This window comes from Branchiostoma floridae, chromosome 4, assembly GCF_000003815.2.
Source record: "Branchiostoma floridae strain S238N-H82 chromosome 4, Bfl_VNyyK, whole genome shotgun sequence".
NCBI classification, from domain to species: Eukaryota; Metazoa; Chordata; class Leptocardii; order Amphioxiformes; family Branchiostomatidae; genus Branchiostoma; species Branchiostoma floridae.
In genome coordinates this window covers 30,760,165-30,777,247 of record NC_049982.1, presented here as the reverse complement: position 1 = coordinate 30,777,247, position 17,083 = coordinate 30,760,165, and the positions used below count along the sequence as shown (strand labels likewise).

The following is a 17,083-nucleotide window of genomic DNA, read 5'->3' as shown; positions in this document are numbered from 1 at the left end:
ACTTTTACAGTATGTTGTCATATCAAAGTTTTCCATGGCAATATTCTATAAGACTTTGACTACGCTGACAAAAAGATTGGTCACCGTCACGTGATATCAAGTACAAGGTTCAAACAAAAAAGAATTCTTATATTTTATCCCTTACCAGTTTTAGTGTCTCCCTTTCCCAGTGTTTCTGAGCTCTGTCTTCTTTCAGTCTGGTTTCTCTTTCTGTCCTGGCATTCTCTTGCCATGTGGACAATGCCCTCCTAGAATAGAAGGAAAAAACATAAAACCCATGATACTTTATTTTTACATATACTACATTTGCATACTGGTGAAAAGTGCATGCTGGGTTCATGTGGTGAAACTACCGCTGTTTGGGCTAGGGCCCAGGGGTCCTTGGTTTGAATCCTGTCATGCTACCAGCCTTGTTCCCTTGGGAATGTGGCTTTACACGAATTTCCTCACTTCACTCACGTGGAAATTAGTACCCAACGTTGGTCAAGCCGTCAGTTGGATAGGACGTTAAATGGAGGTCCCTAAGTTTGAGGATCGAGAGCTACACTTCTAGCACGTTAAAAAAACCTACCACAGTTGGATTGAAACTTTAACAGGCCAAAATGGTGTAGGGAATTCAGTCTTGAAGTTCGTAACTCCTAATTTGCCTAGATTGAGTCAGCTAGTCAAGCTTGCCAAAGCTTGATGTTTCTGACTATGGGAGAGTGAGCCCAGTTCAGTGCCCAGAAGCGGTCCATGTTATGGTCTTGCATTGAGTAAACTCTAATAAAACATCAAATAGAAAGAATCACAATGTTGGTGTATGCATGGATCAAGTCAAATTATGATGTTACATAATGCAATTGGATCAAGTCAAATTATGATGTTACATAATATGTATACGTATTACCTGAGGGTGACAATGTTGTGATGGTGTACTCTTTGCTGCACTTGCATGTTGGTTCTCTTGGCTTGGCCATGGACTAGCTGTGTGTAGAGGACAATACACTGTACAATTACAAGTTTTCTTTCTTAAATTTACAAAGTATTGCACACTGTAATTGCATTTAAGTTGCAGGGATTTTATTTCGTGGCAGCAGGAAAAGGACTTTTGGCGGTGGCTTTAAGTTTGCGGTAGCACCATGCACTGTAGTCTCTCGCTGCCATGAAAAATGTTTGTGGTGTTTTTAAGTTCGTGGTGAAGCTACCAGTGCTTAAACAGCAAACATTAAACCAGTTTCTACATTTACAAAATTATATGCATACTTTCAAATTGTTCATAAACACACAATGAAATCGTATTCCAATATTCAGTGGCATAACAGTTTTGTTTAACCACCACACTTACTTGGTAGCTGAAAGATAAACATAATTTTCATAAATAGAAAGAAAGTACTTCTTAGTCCTTCTTCTTTGAAACTTTAAACTCACAAACAAATTTTACTAAAAGGAACTATATAATAGTAACAAACACTACCTTCCAAGCCTGCATGAGTTTAGTAAGGATGTGTCTCTGATAGTGCTGCTCTCCTGTAGATTTCTTCTGTTGTTTGATTCTCCTGTATGCCATGTACTGAGCCCAGTGTGCCCATGCTCTTCTCAACTGTTGTCTGTAGTGGTGCCGCACTGCCATTCTGTCCTGTCCTTGTCTGTAATAGTGGTATAAATATACATGTATTTCGTATCACCTGAGGTACTAGCCCCAGGGATAAACATGTCCACTAGCCCTATTGTCCAGGGCAAGTGAAAGTGCTGTTCGGGCAAGTGCATGTCCTACACCACTTGTCCGATCGGGCAAGCAAGATTTTTTCCATTGATTTTAGTGCAATTTTGATATACTTGTTACTTTTTACAGTCATGACATCAAGCAATTGTCTACAGAGAATTCCATTGCTGGAAGTGAAAATGCATATACTAGTAACAGTGACATTTGAATTTTGGGCAAGTGAAAAATTGGTTCGGGCAAGTACATTTTTTATGTGCTTGCCCGATAGGACAAGTGGATTTTAGAAAACTTGTTCAATCCTGAGCCCAATCACAGATAGGATCGGCCAACAGCCAAAAACCAAAAGGTGATCTGACCTGCAGCTACATGTAGAACCAAGGGTGATGCAGAATACAGTGTTGTATTTAATTTGTGTCATATTAACTTGAAAAAAAAACTGACAGACAGTCTTCAGTGCAAATTGTGCCAGAAGTTGAGAAAATTGGGTGTCCTGAAACAAAAAATTGTAACAACAATGATTCCAATGTTCGAATCTGGTATGAAACCAGATTCGAACATTGGAATCATTGTTGTTACAATTTTAATTTGAATTTTTGACTGCGGTGTACTAACTACAGTACACTCCAGCTAAGCACTTTCATTCAAATAATCTATCATAATGGAAGCCTTAGTATGTTATAACAGTAGAACTGTAACCCAAGTTATAACCCAGTCCAGAACACCCATATCTAATTTCATCACAGACAAGGTATGACATACTGTAAAGTAAAACACTATTTAACTCCGTCTTTGAGGTGTAGCCAAAAAAACTTTGCAAACAATACTGAATGGATCAAGAGTATTTTTTCCTTTTTATTTTTGATGACAGCAAGCTAAAAGGAACCATAAATTAGCTATTTCTTAATGTATCCTATTAAATTGAAAGATCCCACACATATATACCTGTTGAGGTTTTCCCTTGTGAAATCCTTCCATTGTTGGATAGCCTTCAAACACAGATGGTACTCAAAGTGTTGTAGAGCCATGTCCTGAAATGGTAAAATTCATGTTACTTTCATCACCATAGATCAGCACCAAGGACAGGAATAAATAACACCTTATATTCACCAGGGCTCGAAATACTGGGGTTTTGTGCACCCAGGTGCACCCAAAATTGGAGCTGTGCACTCAATTTTTGGGTGCACCCAAATATTTTCATAGGCTTATGTATGTTAAGATGTCAGTATACTATTAAGTAAACACCATATGTTGGACATCTATGTGTTAGAAAAATAATAAAATGACTGTCTTAGTACTTCCGATTTCTGAAGAGCTCCGATCAAATTACTTATTAGTAGGTTTCCAATTCTGATTTTCTACTTTATTCTATATGTAGTGCACCCAAAAATATTTTGGTGCACCCAATTTTCTAGGTTGGGTGCACCAGTGCACCTATTCCCAAAAATGAATTTCGAGCCCTGTTCACCTATAATGAATAAAACTCACTTATAAGCATCATACAGTCATGTATATCACACCAAATGCATATATTGTACAATGTAGAATTGACAACACACATCAGTGCAAGAGCATTCTGTGTTTCAATATTGCTAACAGCAGAAAATCCATAGGAATAACACCAGCTTAGGATGCACACAGCAGCAGTAGTAGTCTAATATTTTGTAGAAACTTTTACAAAATTGTTGAGTCCAACCCTAACCCTGTATACAAAATATTATCAGATACGGATGCAGACAGTCCATTTTACCTCCTTTTCCAGCTCTCTTCTAACCTCTCTTGTTCTGAGTCTCCATAGTCTGAGGTGTGCCTTGATGACAGCTCCATTGTAATGCAGTATGGCCTAGAAATTTAGATTAAAAAATATAAAAAATTCACTGCTCTTGGTGGCAAATGTAGGCACATATATACAATGGAAATTGGTGTACTAAATCTGGTGTTATAAGCATGCAACTGTTAATGATCAATGATCATTATAATATTACCGTATATTTTTGTTTTAGCCTGCAAAGTCAAAATTTACATGTACTTCTGAAAGAAACCAGCTATAATCATTATTACAGAAAATGTCTAGCATTTGGTAGAACAAAAAGATTTATTAAAAAAAGACAAAAAAATAACTTGCCATCCTTTCCATTAGCCTGAGGTCCCTACTCTGTTGTGTAGCACTCCACCAGCCAAAGAAGAACCTGGCTTGCAAAGCCTCCCTGCAATGCAAAATAATATTTATGAAATGTGCACTTTTAAGACACTGCAGCACTGATTGCAACTGCAGGGTGTCCAGAACACTAGGACTGCAGCAGCAGAGCACAGTGGACTACTACAACTACTGCACTGAAGTATATGAAACATATTTTTACACCATGCATCAACTTAGATCAGAATGATTATTTTTGAATTGTATTATTATTAAGCTTAGATGCTTGTTATGTTCTACAGCTAAATGTTTCATATCTGATATGTTGTCCAAAAACTTTTTGTTACATTATAAAAAAGATCATAATGACCCCTATCGTTCTTCTTGGAATAAAAAAAATGTTGAGATCTTTTAAAACATCTTGAGATTCTATAAGAAAACATTGTGATCTTTTCAAGAAATCTTGAGATTTAAAAAACATTTCAAGACCTTTTAACAAAATGTCAGACATTATAAAAAAATCTTTTCAATTTTACATCTTGAGATTTTCAAAGCATGTGGAGATTCTTTTCAAAATATGTTTCAATTTTGTAAAGGTACCAGCTCAAATCAAATTTAAAAAAAAATATTGATATCTCCAGGAGAGATTTTAAGCATTCAAAAAAAGATGAAGATTACAAACCTCCTGAAGGCTACAGCTTTCAGTTGCCTGTCCTTCTTGTCTTGAGACAACTCCACAAACCATCTCCATCTCTCCAGGGTTCTCGGAAGACACCTTGAGGCATAGTGTGCATCGGCCTGAATGTACTGAGCCTGCAAACAAGTAGATAACATTCAGTGTTTCCACAAAAATTGATATATTTTCAAAAGTTCTTGTGCTCTGGAAGAAGTTACATTTTAGGTTAGCAAGCAAAAGTCGTTAGCCAGCGGTCACTACGGAGGATTGTACTCAGGCTATTATAAGGCTGCAATATTGTTGCAATAGGCTGCAGTGTTTCTGTATCTGTTTTCAACGGGACCAGAAATTGTGTGGCCGTGGCCGCGTTGGACAGCTGGCCACTATGGCCAGGTGACTGCTATGCAAAGGTGGACGCTAATACAGGTTTGACTACAGTACACCTACATCATATAGGATATTTATGTCTAAAACCCAGTACATGGACCAGTGCAGGTTAGTTACCAGAAATACCTGCACGGCTCCAATTTTACCTGCACAAACCTGCATAAAAATTATGCCAGGTAGTATTTTGAGCTATGACAATTATATGCATGCATGCCAATGACGATTTTTTTAGCATAATTAATGAGGATACTGTGCGACTCCATTGTCATTGTGCTAATTAGACTTCAATGAATGTAACACCTGCAAGTCATGGCTGTGCCCTCTTGCCGTTTCCACTTCCTATAGACTGTGGTCAAGGTAATGTTAGCTCTACCATAAATTTTGTATGTCACTCTCTTGACACGTCACTCACTTTGTAGAGGAAAACACTAAGCAGCTATGAGGGACTTTGGACTCCACAGATTCCACATGTGCAGCTAGGTGACTGTGTATTTTAATACACAGTAAAATATTTTAATACCTGTAAAGTATTTAAATAAAGTAATATTTTTAATATTAAATATTAATATTTTTAATATTTTTATATTAATATTTATATATTTTCATATTAATATTTTATATTAATATTTTTTATATTTTTAATATTTTTAATAAAGTAATATTTTTGATATTTTAGTAAAGTATTTTAATACCTGTAAGTTAAAACAAACTTACAGGTAGGAAGAGTTGGGGTTCGTTATAACATTTTCTTGGAGTCTTATATTTACAATGGATGCAGGTTCTTTCTGGTAGTAATGTCTGTGTACGTGTGTTTGTGCTATTACTCTTATATGAGACACTGTCTGGCTTTGCTAAGTTTCTAAAGAATATATATTGTGTGATGACAGCATTTATCGATAAGATAGGTGACAGAGGATGGCAGTGATTTGAGGATAGACAAAACTGTAAAACAAAACATAAATCTTTGGCAGACTGCCTAAAAATGGGCATCAGCCAAAGGAACATGTGGAAAACTGATTACCGTTGAATTTAAGCAAAGAATTGTGATATACTCTAAGAGAAAACCTACTTGTCAGCAACTGTGACAAATTTATCTAAAAAAGTTGTGGTTCATAGTAGATATGGCAATTTTTCTACAAAGATGTGGATGGATATAAATGGCCTCTATGTTTAATGAATGTTCCCTCAGTATCCTGAATCCCTTAGGATAAGAGGGCCTAGATAAGAGGAAAATAATGTGATTGCTGTTAGTGTTAGTGGACGGGTCTGAATGTTGTCAGACATATACATATAAACCATTTCCAAGTCTTGCTATAGAGCAACTGTTACAGTTTCTTTCCCAGGACAGCTACATTATGGAACTCTCTCAATGACAATTAACTGTTTCCCTCCTGTCTACAAGTTATCAGCCTTCAAAACAAATGTCCATCGCTATCTCAGTGCACAGTTATTTCCAACTTCTTAGTTCATTGCCCTTAAGTGGTCTCTTGACCTGTCAAGTTGCTTGAACAATCTCGTTGAAAAAAAAAAGTTACACTACTACATTTTCGGATACTGAACTCTTCCCTACAGTACTGTAAATGCATTTAAGTTCACGGGAAATTAATTTCATGGCAGCGGGAAGAAGGACTTTTCGCGGTCGTTTTAAGTTCGCGGGAGCACCATGCACTTTAGTGTCTTACTGCCATGGAAAAATGCTTGCGGTGGTCTTAAGTTGCCACAGTTATCAAATCATTCTTTGTCCTTTCGTAATATATAATTCCTATTGACCATGTCCCCCGCTAAAACTCATCTTCACAAAAACCAAACCAATCCCTGTACAAACACTCTGATCATTTCATGGAGGTATGTGGTCTATGGACTCTTGTTGAATACGTTGAATCGTGTTATGATATAGACGCAATGCAGAAATATGACAAAATGTGTAAGCAGACAACAAAGAAATGACATTGTGTTGGTTACTACACCCCAGTTGAAAATGCCCAGAGGAAAAAAAGTTTCCTATTTAATAACGCCTGAAGGGCTGATGCCAGAGTTGAGCTGCGCAGTAGAGCGCAAAAAATTCAATACCATTTTAGTGCCACTTAAAATCCATGAAAATCCTTCTTTTCATTGAAAATGTTTGCCCAATTTGGAGACTTTTTGAGTTAGAAGGGACAGCTAGGGACTGAGCTTTAAATTGTTCAGTTCAGCAGTTTAGTTGGTGTAAGGACAGATTTGAGTTGTTGGGTGCAAGCGGTTGTATCAGTAGGGGTTACTGGGGTCAGTTAAGGTGAGGTTTCTTTTATAGAGTGAGCTTTTCTTGGAGAAAGAGCCGAACAACCCCGTTTTCTTTGAATGGACCAAAGTGACTTTCTGTGGAGAAGAATCTTAAAGATTGAAATAAAATATGGGTTAGTTTTTCAAGCCTTCATTCAGTGTATTTTAACATGCTTTCCTTCAGACTGTGAGCCCTAACACCAATGTCTGCATGCCCTGTACCGCCCCCACCCCCATTTTGTATTTGAGGCCTTTTGAACAATATATATTAGCTGTATCATGCAGATTTGCTGAAATAATATTGCAATATCATATACAGGAACATTTTGTTGAGTGGGGACCAATTCTGTGCATGAATTTCCCTAAATGTTAGCAAAAGTATGATATTTTGTGACTTTTGTACAGCATTAAGTATCATGCATTGTGCATAGGGAGCTGTAAGGAATAGCTGACAGATACAATGTAGCACAGATTACTACAAATTTTAAAGTGATCTGATTTACTGAAAATGATGAATAAGTTCCACTATATCAGGGATATATAGGAACTGTCAATCATAATGTGCTCTACTGGTGCCTCCCCCCCCCCCCCAACACTGGAATTGGATACTTTTTGAGCTTATGAGACCCTCAAAAGAGGACCTATTGCAAATAGCACTCCTGAATCTAGCACTGGGCAATACTTGCTGTCCACGAAACAGGGTTTTGCTATATGTAGGAACATTTCAGCTGTTTTAGTTTGTGTTTTGTGTGTGTAACTTGGCAGCTTCATTGAAACAGCATGGTATGAAAACTTGCAAACAAGTTGTGAAAAAAAAAAAAAACCTCTATTGAAAAGTTGCAATTTTATATCTCAGAGAATGTAGAGGTGACTTATGTTTTAGTACTGACTAAAACTTGCTTAGAGATAAACACCTTTTGGAAAAGTCACGTGACTTTTGGTACACTACCCAGGGCTTTAGCCAGCTTGAATTTTTTTTCCATCAGCTAATTCCGATCATCGCGAAAACCGCGAAATTAATTTTCCCAATGACATTACAAAGTAGTAAATTTTGCCATTGAGATAAAATAAGACGTCACACTGACGTTTTGAAATTATACAATTTTCATATGAACAAATTTTTACATCTCTATAAACGTTATCAAAAATAAAACTGATCAGAAACATGCTGGCTGTGTGAATGGGGAATCAGCAGCGTGGGCTGCGTGGCTTAAGAATGAATTCGTTTATAGAAATGTTGGACGTAAAACAACTAGTAAAGTACTCTGCTTTCTTTGTGATATCGAATTGTGAGGCCGCAAAATCTCCAAAACAGCACAAATTCAGAAAGTAAACAATAGTCGAAATATGGCAGAAACAAAATGTTTAAACCGGACTTGAACCGAACAATTCCGTTTACTAGCGGTAGGGACATCCTTCCTTGATCATAAGAAATATCTAGGTTTTGACATTGTCAAGATTTCATCAAAAGTTCGTAGAGTCAAGGAGCTTTTATACTTCGTTGAATGCACTATTCCAGGACTGAACTGAGACCTTGAAAAATGGGTTTTAATGAGATTGTCTTATGCAAAAGGACGCAGACACACATTGTAAACAATCATAACAATAGCAAAACAAACAGTCTGTGGCTTTTACTGCCGTGGATGGCGTCTCCAAGCCGCCTGGAGCTTCCACCAAGGAGTTTTCTCCATCAAGGTTGACAGATAATGGTTTTAAAAATTTTCCGTCAGACGCAGCAAATTTCTGTCAATTGACGGAAAAACAGACGCTGCCTAGAGCCCTCAGACACTACCCCACTGCTTTACAGGGCTAATGGGTAAGCCGTGATGCACTGGGTATAGATTTGGCACTAAATTCCCATGGTAGCAATCAATGGACCGATCCTGATTGAACGTCAAATCGAACAAATAGAACCAGCTGGAACCCCTTTTCTTTTTCGAACGTCTCCGTCAAAACCAGCCCCTGGGTGGGACAGGAAATGCCATAGAAAAATGCTATGTTATGTTTGTTGAAGGCTACACCCACTGAGTATACAGTGTAGTTGTTCTGGGAGAGAGTCTAGCCACAGTGTGACTGCATAGTATTACATTGTTGATGGTCTGAATGTACGTGTGGAGCAGGGTATGTATAAGACACGTTTCACTGCACTAGCAGACTTTGTAGAAGGTTTTGTTTAGTTGGCGTGTAATACAAGCTCTCTCGAGTGCCCGAGCTGCTTTCTTCTTAATTTCGTTTTTGTCATGAGCATGCATGCAGCTGTTATGCATGCAACAAACGCAGTAGAAACCCTGTTACAGATTTATGTACCCTGGTTTTCTCGTGCATCGACCGCATGTCAGAAACTGGGCACTCCTGACCACCAACAAGGTAATGCTATGGAGCGCCTACCGCTTCCGCTTTGACTGAAATTATAATGCCATTACCGCTATCTATATCCACCCCTACTCAAACGACTGTACGCAGTGGACATAGCCTTCAACAAAGAAGGCAGCGTATTTTTTACGGCCCGGTCTGAGAGGATATTAGGGCCAAAGAAACTGAACAGAAGTCAGTCGTTTTTATCAGCTAAATAGCGGCGGCGGCCAGTTCTGTCCGACAAGCGCTGTTTTTGACGGAGGTGTTTGAAATAGAACATAAGCGAACAGGGGGCGGGGCTTCGGAATTAGAAAATCCTGTAGACAAGCTCATATTTAAGTTACCAGAAATAGCAGCACCTTGTATATCTCTACAGTAAACCCAACAATATTAATACATCTTATTTTCCCCCAGTTGCAACATGAATACCGTATACCTGATAGTGGTGCTGCTGCCTGCACTTGTTGTCGGAGGTAATTATAACAAACACTTTTAATTATAATTTGCCTTCAAGTTGGCTGAAGCAATAGATTAAGGGGATCATACAGATTTAGGTAAACTTTCTATGTGTTTCTTCACTTTCTGCAACATTTTGAGAAAATATTATTTTTGTACGTTCAGACAACAGATGGAACGTTCAAAGAAAGCTTAACGTTTAGCATTATTTGGTATTCCATCTGCTGTCTTGATGAATGCGAGGTTGTGATCACTCAGATGAGACAGTAGAAAACGATGTGAAAATATAAACCGCATTATGGCACTGTGTATGATACTCAGTTGGTTCGTTACATTTTTTGTAGGAGGGTCTGGGTAAGGTTTGTGGTTTAGAATACGGGTGAGAATAAAGGTAAGGGTAGGGGTTATGGAGAACTTTATTGCACAAAAATTGTAAACAGTACAATGTATGGCAACAACTGAATATAATACACAACTAAGTACAAAATAGAGGTATAGAATGGCATCTTCTTAACATAATAATAAGGGCTATCATAATTCTTTGATAATATTAGTGTTACAATGGATGGAGTGGGCTACTCATTAGATGGTATTCCTTCTTATAACATTTTAATATTAGTCCTTGACATGTTTGCCTATTTTTGCATTATGGGGGTTGTGATAAAGATAAAGCCATGCATTGTATTATACAAATTAGTTTGTGGCATCAAGTCTCTTGAAATCTGTTAAATCTAGAATAGCGTATCTAGGACATTCCATTATGAAGTGAAATTCATTGCCTTTGGTCAGAGGCTACATTGTACATTGTAGTACAGTAGAAGCCACTTAATTGCACAGCCAATTTGCCAGTGAATTTTGCGCAATTATCTGGCTGGTGCAATAATGCGAAGTTATCTTGCTGGACTGCACCGGGTTGGGATTTGGGGATTCCGTGCAGTTAACAGAAGTGTGCGTTAATCCGTTGTGCAATTAACTGGCTTCCACTGTATCTGCCTGTTTTGATATTTAACTTATGGCTACTGATTCTTAACTGAGTTGGTTTACATATTCATTGTAAATTGGTATTAGGCATTCCAGGTTAGGGTTAGCGCATGAGTTTAATGACCGAGATCTGTGTGTCCACATGTACACTCTCCCAGACAACAAGTGCTGCTCGTACCCATGTCAGAACATGGGTGTGTGTATGAGGGAGGGGGGCGGGTACACGTGTGACTGCACCGGGACCGGCTACTACGGACAGAACTGCCAAACACGTGAGTACACTTCGTCCTCAATTCAGGAGGCTATCGATTTTCTTCTACAAAATCACCTAGCAAAACGTGTGCAAAGTGTGACTAGACACTCTTGAAAATCTTGGACTTATGAATGAGAGTATTGCCATTCTTGTTTTAAGAGAGAACAAGGTAGCCCCTGTCGTGGGACTGGTTTAATTTTTTGGTGGTGGGTGTGTGTGTGTGTGTGGGGGGGTTCAATTGGCTAACTTAAAGGTTCTCTTATGCCGAGAAAGGGAGTTTGTCAAGAAAGGGAGTTTGCAGAGGAAGGGTGTTTAGCATGGAAAGGCAATGGTTTGTCCCAATTCTCAAAGCCTGCAACATAGATTACAATAAACATTGACGCATCGAAAGTTTAACGCTAACACAGTAACACCACATACATGATTACATGTACATCCTGTTGAAAGTCAAATAAAAAAACAATCCGCAAACTCCCTTCCTTGGCAAACTCTCTTTCTTGGCACAAGAGAACATTAAATATATTAAGCGAACGTTGAAAATGGGGTGATGCGTGGCCACAGTTCCTTTTTTTTAGAGTCTGACTCTAACCCGGACTTATGATTTACATCACGTGTCTGTGACATCACATGTGATATCTTTTCCTAGGTTTTTTGTTACAAATCCGTTCTTTTAGCTTTCACTGCTCACTGTGAAACAGGCTACTTCAAAACAAATGAGCAAGTTTTTTTTGGTGGTATGCGCCAATCACCCCATCTAGCGTTAAAAGTTACAAAGTGCACCAAGTTGACTGATGTATCTCCCTCTCCCGTACAGCGGAGTTATGGACGATGTTGAAGACTGCCCTGAGGCCCAGTGATCAGACGATTGACCACCTGACCAAAAACTACAAGTGGCTCTGGCACATCATCAACAACACACAGGCCCTGCGCAACTTCCTCATGAGGCTGTTTTCCAAACGTAAGAGGCCCTCTAGCAACTATGTACTGAACTACAGCTTACATTTTTTCTTTCAATTAAAACAATCATGATTTCAAAGAGAACACGGTATAGTTAGATGTTACTTGATAACAGTAAAAAAATCTAATGATGTAAGATATGTAAAAAAACATTTGTATACCATTATCCAATACAGTGCACAAGTTTGGTGCACTGCCATGCTGTGTATTTTGTACAAAGAAAGAATAATAAACCATTACTACTACAGTGACTACTACTACTGTGTGACAGTAACTACACACAAGAGATCAGACATTTTGTCACACAAGCACCTCTGTACTAGTAAGTTCGTACGTAGATTCTTTCTATTTCCTGCTTTAACGTATCTGTACCAAAAGCACTGTAAATGCAGAAATTGTTGCAGTGGTTTGATGTCTGCATTTTTTTGCGTTGCAAATCTACCGCGGACTTAAGACAACCGCGAACATTTTTTCCATGGCAATAAGAGACTACAGTGGATGGTGCTACCGCGAACTTAAAACCACCGCGAACAGCCCTTTTCTTGATGCAGCAAAATTAAATCCCTGCGAACTTAAATGCATTTACTGTAACAGTTACAGTACATTTTGTTTATTAAATGTTTGTCTATTTACCTAAGTTCACAGTCTATGTAGACAAAGTGGATAGCCCCCCTCTGTACCACACTGGCCATGACTACACGACGTGGGACACGTACTCGGCCCGGTCCTACTACACCCGCGCGCTGCCTCCCGTCCCCGAGGACTGCCCCACCCCCATGGGCACCAAGGGCCACAAGGAGCTCCCCTCTCCCGAGTACCTCGCACAGACGTTCTTGGCGCGTACAACGTTCCTCCCCGACACGAGACGACGCACCAACGTGCTCTTCGGCTTCATGGCGCAGCACTTCACTCATCAGTTCTTCAAAACGGACTTCAAGAAGGGACCTGGTCGCACCTGGAGCGACCATGCGGTAAGTTCTAATGTTTGTCTGTTTGCATAACTGGGAAAACCAACCACCTTTGGGCATAAAATACGAGTCTCGTAAAGACTTGCCTGTAAGGTTTGATCCACCCACAATGGGATGGTCCCCTACTCTCGTCGATAAGTGCGGTGGGTACTTTAACATGTTTGAGGTGTGGCTATCGAGGGGACGTCTCTAACCGTACTCATTTTCACCTTAGTCAAGTGAGGAAATAGGTGCAAACTTGCAAACTGCCTTTCATGGGGGTTCAACATTGGGGTCTGATTCAAAGTCAACAACCCTGATCACAAGGCCACCGTGCCACCTTTTGATCATTCTTTCCTTTAACAGTTACCCCTTTTGTTTAATATGCTAATAATGACTACACAGTCCTGTTCTATTCCTTCCGTTCATCATTCACAAATTTTGAACACTTACGATACCTACAACCACGATTTGGCAAAGACAGGACTGTATGCAGCGTTACATATACAGTCAAACCTGTATTAGCGGCCACCTTTGCATAACGGCCAACTGCCCATAGTGGCCACTTTTTGTCAGTCCCTTGGATTCGTAATGATTAAGAAATAGGCTTAGCGGCCACCTGTCCAACGCGGCCACGGCCACACGATTTCCGGTCCCGCAGGTACAAAAACACTGCCGATTACGGCCACGAGGACCGCTGATCTATGTTTCGGCACGCGTTCGGCCAAATACAGCTGCCGTATCGTCACCCTACGTCGGATTTAAAACCTCAGAGTCTTTGATTTATTTTCAAAACAAAACTTCGTAAACTGGCGCTACCCATACCCGCCGACAAACGAGGTCATATAAGGTCAATAGACGACGCCAATATTACGGAGGTAAATTGCGTTAAAGTTACGTTCTAATACACTATCGCTTAGGTTAATTTTCATCACAAAAACTTTCTAAATGAATTGTTACAAAGACAAAATGATATGAACTTCAGACTATGGTGGATTTTATTCTTACATTTATTAAGAGATAAGTCTAAAATGACGAGACTTTTCTTGTGAGTACCACATTTAATGCTAATTTAGCATAATGAGCGAACCTGACGTGTGAACTCGGGAGAGAACACACGGACGGCGAAGTATCAAAGGATACAAGATGAAAGATCAAAGAAATATGAGTCGGTATTGTCTCTTCAGACAATATCAACTGTAGAACATTTAAAACTTTTTATAGCTTTTGTTTTCTTAATACATAGTGTAAAAATCATTGCAGTACATGTACAGTACTGTATTATGTGAATAAAGATCATTGTGTACTAATACCATGTGTAACTTATTGCTTGTGGTCAATTAATTAGCATATTCTCTATAGTGGCCACCTCTCTATAGTGGCCAATTTGACCAGTCCCTTGAGTGGCCGCTATAGACAGGTTTGACTGTATTAAGAATTTCATAGGAAACAAATCCACGTTTACAAAATAGTGACTAGCAAAAAAAACTCCTTACGTTCCATCGCATCACATACTTGGCACCATATTTTACAAGAAGTTGCTATGTATACGTACAAAAAGACAGGTCACTAGTAACTATATGTACTAGAGTACTGCTCCTCTCTCTTTTGCCCAGGTGGACATGAGCCAAGTTTACGGTGAGACCGTAGGGCGGCAGCAACAACTCCGGACCTTCAAGGACGGGAAACTGAAGCACCAACTTGTGGATGGGGAAGTGTTCCCACCAAGCCTGCAGGACGCCCCTGTACGCATGATTTACCCTCCGAACGTCCCCAAGGAAAAGCGATTCGCCCTCGGGCACGAGTTCTTACCTCCAGCCAACTTAATATGTTGATGGGATTGCTGCCCCTACGGCCGATGAGGCTATGGGACCGGTGAAGTGAGGTGAGGTGAAATAAACAACTCTTGGAATAGTTAAATATCTTTCAAGTTGTTACATTAAGTACCAAGTAGAGATCTTTCAATGAATGGTTTGCTAAGTAATGATATCATGGTCAAATAATCAACATCCAAAAACTGTACTTTCTTCACTCATGCGTCATTTCTATTAATAGGGTAGATTGCATTAATCAATTTGCAGTTCTTTGTTTAGAGGGCTGTCCTTACTACTTACATGTATAGTCCTGTATTGGAGTGGGTTCATGTTTCATAGAGGTCCCAAATTCGTCCTCGTGGGCCAGATTTAATATTGTTTTACGTCAAGTATTGGTCCTGGTGTACAGGCCTGCGATCCGTCCTTCCCTTTGCGTTTGTGCTGGTCAGTCGTCAACCAATTAGATCCCTCTCACTGTTTTCTGAGGAAAAGCTACCAACCAATCATCTGCAGGTGGCCTCTTGGCCTTTGACAAAGACGTGATTGGTTGGTTGGTAGAGTCTAGACATCCAGGTAATAAGAAGTAACTCGAGAGTTAGGTGTTAGAATACTGTAGTAATAATAATTATTGACTTAGTATACCTTTCATTATACCCTTTCATATATTATCATGTATGATTTACTTTTCAACGTATCATTAATATTATCTAAGACTTGCATTTAAAAGCAATAATACTGTAAAATGTAGCTGGTGTCATCTGTTTAAAAATTATTACTAGTACCAAAAAGTATGTTTTGTAATATTATTATCTTTAAGTTAACTTAGTAACTTACAAAATGTAAGTATTGCTGAGGCCAAATGATGTATACAGCCCCCCCCCCCCCAAAAAAAAAACTTAGTAACCAACGTTTCTGAGCAAATACAACTTACAAGCAGATCATCGAAGGTGAAAAATGGAAGTGACCTGAATTTCATGTTAAATATTTAACATTTCTCCCACCAATGGCATTCTTATCTAGTACCCACTCAACACAGTCATGTACTTAGTAGTAAACTAAATAAGGTCAAAGTACATTCATGTTATTGAGCTTGTTTAAAGCTGCTTACACTGTATTACTCTGAAAATGAATAGCCACCCATGCAGTCTAAAATAATATTTCTGCAACAGGAAGAAAAGGTTTGCTGCCATTTCCAAACAGCACAAATCACAACTTGAAGACAGCCGCTCATAATACTAGAAGAAACTATCAACCTTGACAAATAATAGTACCAAAAAGGTAAGTCTGGTCATAGACACATTGTTTCTACTGTAATATACAAGACAGAATCATGCAGTATGATCATAGTAAGACCGTAACATAATTGACAAGTATAGAGCACTTTGGCAAAATATGTCCGACTCTGTGTTCTGGAGGGAGAAAACATGTGTCTGACACATATAACTTACAATAACTGTTAAATTTGATTTCACAGTAGGAAGGAATGTTTGTGGTGTGTTTGCTAAAGCGCAATAGTGACAAAGTGTGCAATTATTAATGGAAACCTTGGCTTCACCTTTAGGGACAGCCAGTCAAAACACAGACTGAGGCATATCATATTAATGTATACAATGTAAAGTAAAGTAAAAAGAAGCATACATGTACACTGTATGTAATCCTAGTGTCTGTAATCCTTTTATGTCTGTACCCCCAAAGTGTCCGTAACCCTACAAATGCTTGCATCACCTGTTGCAAATTAACATACCCCAATAATGATGATACTCCCTATAGTATCCATTCCCCATTTTCTGTATCCTCAGTAATGTCTGTACGTTGTGTCCACAACTCCTGTAGTGTCCGTACCCAAGTAGTTTCCATACCCCCAGTAGTGTCCGTACCCTCAGTAGTATCCGTAGCCCCAGTAGTGTCCATAGCCCCAGTAGTGTCCGTAGCCCCAGTAGTGTCTGTGCCCACAGTAGTGTCCGTACCACCAGTAGTGTCCGTACCTCCAGTAGTGTCCGTACTCCCAGTAGTGTCCGTACCCCCAGTAGCGTTCGTACCCCAGTAGTGTCCGCACCCCCAGTAGTGTCCGTACTCCCAGTAGTGTCCGTACCCCCAGTAGCGTTCGTACCCCAGTAGTGTCCGTACCCCCAGTAGTGTCCGACCCCCAGGGGTCCATA

General features: G+C 39.3%; 2 protein-coding genes across 2 annotated transcripts in view; both read right to left on the bottom strand.

The window, feature by feature from the left end:
• LOC118414804 overlaps positions 1-17,083 on the bottom strand; it is a 1,072,569-nt gene that overhangs the window by 65,252 nt on the left and 990,234 nt on the right. The gene's annotated exons all lie outside the window — the stretch shown is intronic.
• The window catches only part of LOC118413766 (protein SFI1 homolog), a 52,966-nt gene that overhangs the window by 96 nt on the left and 35,787 nt on the right, over positions 1-17,083 (bottom strand). Inside the window, exons 15-22 of the mRNA XM_035817298.1 lie at positions 4,522-4,652; positions 3,828-3,909; positions 3,453-3,545; positions 2,648-2,733; positions 1,457-1,628; positions 890-966; positions 696-762; positions 146-248 (exon numbers count right to left, since the gene is read on the bottom strand). Of these exons, the coding sequence (XP_035673191.1) occupies positions 146-248; positions 696-762; positions 890-966; positions 1,457-1,628; positions 2,648-2,733; positions 3,453-3,545; positions 3,828-3,909; positions 4,522-4,652 (811 nt within the window). The remainder of the gene's footprint in view (positions 1-145; positions 249-695; positions 763-889; positions 967-1,456; positions 1,629-2,647; positions 2,734-3,452; positions 3,546-3,827; positions 3,910-4,521; positions 4,653-17,083) is intronic.